Here is a 7,530-nt window from a genome sequence, read left to right as displayed (position 1 = left end):
GGTTTTGGTGAATATTCATAATTTTGATGCGGAAGGATACAAGAGTTGAGAGGTTGGTTACGTTGAAATGTAGGGCCTGAAATTGCATGTTTACTTGTCTCTACTTCCAGCTTGTGTATCTCAAGTTTTTCATGAAGAACCTCATACGTGCTTTTGGGCAAGTGGTTGCCACATGTTGCTCCATCTGTGGTAGAAAGCGTTCTACCCAACGAAAATTTGGGAAAAGTTAGAGCCGGTCTAAGATACGAGAATTAACATTGGAGTCAATGGGGAAATCTTTAGTGATCTGTGTCCAAATTTATTGTCGATTAATTGGAATTATCTCCCTTGACCCAATAATTGGAGACAACTTGTGAATTGGGGGGCCTACCTGGTAACCTTTGCCACTTTCCCTCATTTACAGTGATCAAAACAGGTACTTATTAATGCATTTTCCTTTGGTTCTAAGTTATAATAGATTGAACAAGTCCAAGGCAATGAAAATAATGTGTAAAGTTACAAAGAAATGTTGATGTCCTTGACCTTTGAATATTCCACAAACTTTGACCCTAACTGTTATCGTCAGATAGGGACAAAGTGCGAAATTATCTGTCAAAAATACGTGCATTTCTGTCCTATTGCTGATATTTTTTGTTTCAGATCTGTTGGTAGGACATTTGAAGGTATGTAGACGTTATTTACAGATTAAAATCGGTTTAATTTTTCTTGGCAAACGAAATCTAAATGTCTAATGCTGCTTGTGCCTTTTCATTCAGTTCCCACCACAGGCTGAACTCTTGTAGTATCTGGATATAACGGGCTTATATTTCTCTAAGCTTTAAATGTGGTATTAGAAATAAAGCATTCATATTTACATTAAATTATTTAATCACTAACAATGATCCAATTACCGCAAATTGTTCAACACTAATTATAATAATCATCATTGCAGTCAAAATGGGTTACCGCCCCGGTCTAGGGTTTAATGTAGCTGTTTGAAAAATTGCTCCCAAAATAGTTTATTTTACAATAATTTATATTTCAGATAGTGGAGATTATAAAAAAAATGGAAACCAAGCAATTCATTGCCCTGCAAGGGTTTGAACTACTATACTTATTAGTTCTAGTATTTTTACCGTATGTTATTGCCCAGAAGATTGTAGGACTGACAATAGTATTTATAGCCAGTGTCATGATTGTAACTTTTATTATTAAAAACTACCTCACTAAGATGATTGATATTGATGGTAAAACCGTTCTGGTTACTGGATGTGATTCAGGTAAATAAACAATATAGCCTACATTTGTACCAAACTAGAGTTTTGGGAGACTTGACCCTTGATGTCCCAGGTTTAAAAACCTAGCATGTACAAAGAAAAACCTTTGCAATTTTCTAGTTTTTGTGCAAGTCCCCACATGATAGGAAAAGCCTGCCTAAGGCTGACATGTAACCATAGTAAATAAAATATATAGTCTCAAAATGATCAAAGTATTGTTAAACCCCATTATTTTTTTCCGTAATGCCCTTGATAGAGACACACATTCACATACTGCCATGAATGCAATTTTGGCCATAACTTTGTGTTGTCTGGAGATGACTCGTGAAGGTTGGAGACAACCGATCGGCAAGATTTTATTTAGCATTGATTAACTACGTGTAACTACTGTTGTAAGGGTTGAGGGATTCTCTTTGTGTGGTGATTAGATGATGATATGTACTGATTTATCTTAATAATGTCTCCTGTTATTCATAGTAGATAAATAAACAGATAAAGATATTCATGACAAAACGTTTCGTATTACATACAGGTCATGTTTTCAAGTTAATGATAAATATCCATCTAGTTGTGTTGTGTTTTGTCATGAATAGTAAACCGTGCTTCTAGATGTCATTTAAAGATTAGATAAAGATGTATTATTAATATCTTCATTTAATGAGGCTTTGGTTGGAGATCTTCACCTGTCGGTAAATAAATGAATTTGATTGGATATGATTTGACTCTACAACAGGGCATTTCAACTTGAATGGTGTGAAAAATTTGAGTATAATCTGTTAATCCTGATCAAAAAGAGAGAGAAATGGGGTTTAACATCCACTTGACACAAACAAGGTCATTTCGGGACTAACGTATGGTTCAGTTTTATTTCAACAATTCGCTTGTGCGTACGAGTCTGTAGCAGTGGGAAGAAACCGTAGAACGCGGAGAAAACCCACGAGGTTTGACAAGCGATCCTACTCCTTGTCACTTACAAGTGGGTAATCGAATCCATGCCACTGGACTCAGTGACAGACCTTATTTTGCAACGCACACACGTTAACCATTTGGCCATCCAACACCCTCGCCCCTTTTACAGGTTATATGCTTGAATATTTTGAATATTAGTATATTAGTATATTAGTATTATAACTTTTTTTTTCTACAGGATTTGGCAATGCAATTGCTCAGAGATTGGATTTTATGGGATTTACGGTGTATGCTGGTTGTCAAGATCTAAAGAGTGATGGTGTAGAAAGATTAACCAGTAGTACAACTGGTCGTATGCATGTTATACAATTAGATGTAACTGATGATAAAAGTATTGATGAATGTTATGATGAAGTATATAAAGCTTGTTCTACTACAGGTAGCTAGGGGAACATCATTTATACATGTGTTTCATTATAGACTTTTCTGTTTTTTTAATAGTGCTACATGTCAAGTTAAAGGAGTAGTACCAGATTTCACAGAATATCTATTAAATATTGGTTTAAGTATGCAATTTAAATGTCAAATAGTGAAGAAATAGTCCAATCACCTTGTCTGAAAGTTTGAAATAAAAATATTAAGTTATTTGCAAATGAGCTTGTAAAACCATGGACCTTATAATACATGTATTGTAAGGTCCATGGTAAAACAGAATTAATTATTTATTTAAGAAATTTCATTTTTCATTTGTATGAGTTAATTGATAACCCCAATGTTTCACTTACCACTATAATCTTTGCAAGTAATTAGACATTGTCTTCCAAACATTATGTATAGACTCTTAGGAACTTAACACCAACACAACATGGAAAAAAATTGTATTGATCACAGGTTTTCTGATAGTTGTGGCAGGACTAGGATAAAGATTTCCCAGAGCCTTTCATACATAATTAAGAGATTTTTTCCACCAAAATAATAACCTTTATCCCACATCATTCCGATTGTCCATCAAGATCGAAAGCTTTTAAAGTCCAAGGAATGGATAAAAGCTCTTAATTAAATGATTTCTGTTTGAATTGATAATTTATTTACTATCTGTATTTTATTTGAACAGGATTATGGGCTCTAATAAACAATGCTGGTATTAATTTTGTTGGGGACGTGGAATTAACACCTTTGAATATGTACAGACAAGTTGCTGAAGTGAATTTATTTGGTGTTATTAACATGTCTAAAACATTCCTACCATTAATCCGTAAAGCCAAAGGTCAGTCATTTACCAATCTTTATTGATTCCAGAGCTATGACTCATGTTTATTGATTCCATAACTATACTTAAAACGAAATACAAATTTGGATTGAAACCACAAGTTCTTCAAGGGTTGTCTCCCTCTACAACATTTTGGATAGTGAAACATTGATTTTTTTAGAGAAATAATAATCTGCTAAAACAGGTTGAACTTTATTCAGCATCATATACATAAACTAAGCCTTACACTGTGAATTATGAATTGTTCAACATGTATCCCATCCCGATGAATATAATAAGATGAGTCACATTTAACTCACCTGTGTCTTGTCAAGTTAACATAAATATACCATTGAAATGACTTCAAATTTTTCATATAACTAATCTATTTTTATCATCAATTCATCAAGTAAAATAAAAAACATTTGATCACCAAAGTAAGATTGCCTCTTGCACTATTTCAGGACGAATTATCAACACAACAACTGCTCCTATATTTCCACCATCTCAATCAGCTTGTGCTTTCACTAAGAATGCTGTAGAAGCATTTTCTGATTGTCTACGTCTAGAAATGAGACAGTTTGGTGTTAAAGTTTCTATAATAGAACCTGGTAACTTTTATGGTAGCACTGGAATGCTGGGAGAAAAATCTGTGAGTAATAGCTGGTGTTATCCTTGTAAACAAATAAATATTGCAACCTACAAGATTTGTTCCTTTTTTAATTAGTCATATTCTACTGTATCCTTTAAAGGAGCTAAACCTCTTTGATTCAGGTCAAAATAAAGTGTCAACAGTGGCATGTCAAAATCCATTATATCTACAAATCTATATACACTAGCTTTATCTATAGAGGTCTGTCTGGCTGTCGTCTCAAAATTCAAATCGATAGACAAAGTCCAACAATGAAATCAACAATTTTATTTTTGGACATTTTTATTGAAATTTTATATAATTTAAATGCATTAAATGACTATTTTCTAGGTGAGCCGTATGAGACAAGAATGTGATGAAATGTGGGATAAGGCTAGTCATGAAGTAAAAACATCGTATGGTAGAGATTATGTTGAAGCCCAGTATAGTAAAAACGTAGATTTAGTAAAACAGACAACCTGTACTACATTAGCTCCTGTAGTTGATGCTATGGAGAATGCTGTGATGAATACAAATCCATCTATAAGATATTTAGTTGATGGCAGTAATCAGTGGTATGATTATAATAATGTAAGTAAAACTATTATAAAATATGTTTTACTTATGGTATCAGCCTCAAATTGTTATTAACAGTTGAGTGTACTTCTTCTCATCATCATTACACTATGGCCTTGCTAGCCATTATCATCACTGTTTAACATAATTATTATCAAATTATCGTAGAAAGTAACCTTACTTTGGTTCTTTCAGCATATGGTCTAATTTATTATTTTATTTTATATTCAGTATTTGAACTATATAAGTACTGTAGGCAAATAGGTTGTAAAGTTGTATTCAACTGCAACTTTCCTCTTAAGATGTAGAAGATATAATAGAAGTGGGAGCGTGGCTCTGACTATGGGCCTGGCTCACTAACCAGACGATCCCATATTTGATCCTTGGTTTTCCAGAAAGGTGGATCAGCAGAGTTAAAGTGTGTAGTCATTCTGATAGAATGAAAAAAAAACCAATTTCATTGTATTCCATTGACAACACATTAAATCACGGAAATCGAAATAAGAGTAGACATTAGAAAACTTTACTTTATTAGACAAGTAAGACGTAAATTTCATTTCAATACTTTCTACTTCTAAACTGTTTTAATGTCATTAATATTTGTTTCCCTTTTTTCTAGGTTTTGGTCCGATTAAAACCATATTTACCAGCGTACTGGATTGATAATTTAATAGACAGATCTTATATCTTAAAACATACATTAACAAATAAACCAACTCGCAATTAAAATATTACTTTTATATTTTACATCATCTCATAATAATTAAATTATTCTTCATTATTGGATAATTAGTCTATAAATATTATCTAGTCAAGCTTCTCATAAAGACTTCTCTTTATTTTCACCATAAAATGTAATTTAGAAGGTTTTTTTTATCTTTAACTTTAATGAAACACACATCAAATAAAGCCTTTCTCTCTTGATGTTCATAAAATTGAAAATTCATGGATTTGTTTTTTTGTTATAATGCTAGCTAATTGCCTGTGTGTACCAACCTGCAAGATCTAAATTTTCTGTGATGACGTGAAGAGGCAATTAAATAATCAATCCTGAATGTGTCTAGTTATTTTTCCAAGTTCTTATAAACAAACAGGAGTAAGGTACTTGGTGTATATCTGTTGAGTTGACATTTTGGCTGAAAATTTTGTTGATCTTAACTCATCTGGAAGATACAAAGTATCAAGTTTTTATTTTTGATCATAAAGCAGATGCTTTGGAAAGACGTTAGTGTTTGACTCTCACCAATCCTCTGACTAATTGATGAGTGGTGTTCTGAACACCAAAATATATCTAACTTAATAAATACCGGATTGCGACTAGCATGATTAGTATCATACCAGCTCTTGTTTCACTCATATCTGGAGATCTGTGTGTCAATTTCCATGCCATAAGATTTAAATTTCAGAGAATTTAACCCTAAAACAAAATAAATGCAGTTAAAGATGCATTTCCACGAAAGTATTTATAGGAACGGTATGTCCAATGAAAGTATGGCAAATTTGGAATAGAAAATACTGGATTCCCTGAAAAACACCCATGGGGCACACCAAGGACAGAAATATAAGGGTATCGCAAACTGTTGGCTTGTCTGCTCTGAGTGATGTAGAGAGCTCTTGGTATGTATTGACTGAATGGCTAACGATTATCAGAACAGTGAAAACCTTACAAATCTACAACAAACTCTGCGATTAATGGCGAAAAAAAAAGTTGGCAGAGCCTAATACAAGACCTGTCTTTGTTAGGATTTTAATCTTTGAAAGAAATGGAGCTCATTTCATGTTTGATGATGAAATTATACAGTTTTTCTGTTGTGTACATGAACCTCATTTACCCTCGAATTTTTAGTCTTCAAAATTACACCGTCTGGACAAAAACTAGCATCCCAACTGATCTCAATCTGGTCTGGATAAAATATGGTAGTGTGTCTTGGCTCCCGTATTTTAGAATATAGATCCATGTATTTAGAAGTGCTATTATATTTTACACATGACAATTTAAGAATGCATGAGCACTAGATTGGATTGAGGCAATGTAATAATTTCTCTGTTTAATTTATTGTACTTTTTTGTAGGCTCATTAGGCAATTTGTCAACATTTTCCCCCGCAAGAGAGAACATGAGAGAATTAAATACCCACTGAACACAATTGAGGTCATTTTGGGACAAACAAATTTTTATATTTCTATAATTTGCCAAATGTGTAGGGTCTATAAAGGGGGGGGGGGTGGTTATTAACCCTGAGAAAATCTGCAACCCTACACATACCTAGGATCAAAACCACGCCACTTGACTCGGTGACAGACTTTACCCAGTTAAGCTTGAGGGAATACATCTTTAAATTATAATGTATATACTAAGAGAGAGAAATGGGGTTTAATGTTAACTCCTCACAAACTAAGTCATTTTGGGACTAACATACTGTTCATTGGGGTTTTTTTTCAATAATTCAATTCCACATAGGACCTAGAGAAAACCCTACTCCTGGTCACATACAAGAAGGGTATCAAAACCACACCAGTTGACTCAATGAAATAGGGGTTTATTGTCCTACTGTTCTGCTCCAACTGGGCTAATGAAGATGAGCATACACCATACAGTGTGCTATGAAGAAAATTTTGCCCGGTCAGTGGCACTACAGCCTACTCTTATATCGAATTCCAACTGCCGGCCCTCGGTTTTTGGTTTTTCGTTCCATCGAATGACTAGACAGCTGTACTTGTCAGGCCCTCCTTTCAAAACTGACAAGGGGAAACCATGATGAACTTTTTTGGCCAACACCGGGTACTCCCGCGATCTCCATGCTAGAGAACCAGCGTCTCACTCACTGAGCCACTGTGGCTACCGACTCAATAACAGACCTCCTGCTCCAACGTGCTGGTGTTACACCGTTTGGCCACCCAACCCCCCCT

The 7,530-nt window shown here is 34.1% G+C and overlaps 1 protein-coding gene across 1 annotated transcript; it reads left to right on the top strand.

Moving 5' to 3' along the window:
• Window positions 1–306: 306 nt before the first annotated feature.
• On the top strand, window positions 307–5,676 carry LOC126811792 (D-beta-hydroxybutyrate dehydrogenase, mitochondrial). Its single transcript, XM_050537705.2, has 8 exons — window positions 307–415; window positions 640–662; window positions 1,025–1,259; window positions 2,404–2,604; window positions 3,280–3,432; window positions 3,879–4,066; window positions 4,397–4,636; window positions 5,241–5,676. The coding sequence occupies exons 3-8, from the start codon at window positions 1,046–1,048 to the stop codon at window positions 5,346–5,348; spliced, it is 1,104 nt and encodes a 367-aa protein (XP_050393662.1). The 5' UTR covers window positions 307–415; window positions 640–662; window positions 1,025–1,045; the 3' UTR covers window positions 5,349–5,676.
• Window positions 5,677–7,530: the final 1,854 nt, after the last annotated feature.

The sequence above is a fragment of the Patella vulgata genome, chromosome 2 (genome assembly GCF_932274485.2).
Source record: "Patella vulgata chromosome 2, xgPatVulg1.2, whole genome shotgun sequence".
Taxonomy (NCBI): Eukaryota; Metazoa; Mollusca; class Gastropoda; family Patellidae; genus Patella; species Patella vulgata.
The sequence above is the reverse complement of the archived record's forward strand: the minus strand, read 5'-3'. Positions and strand labels throughout refer to the sequence as shown.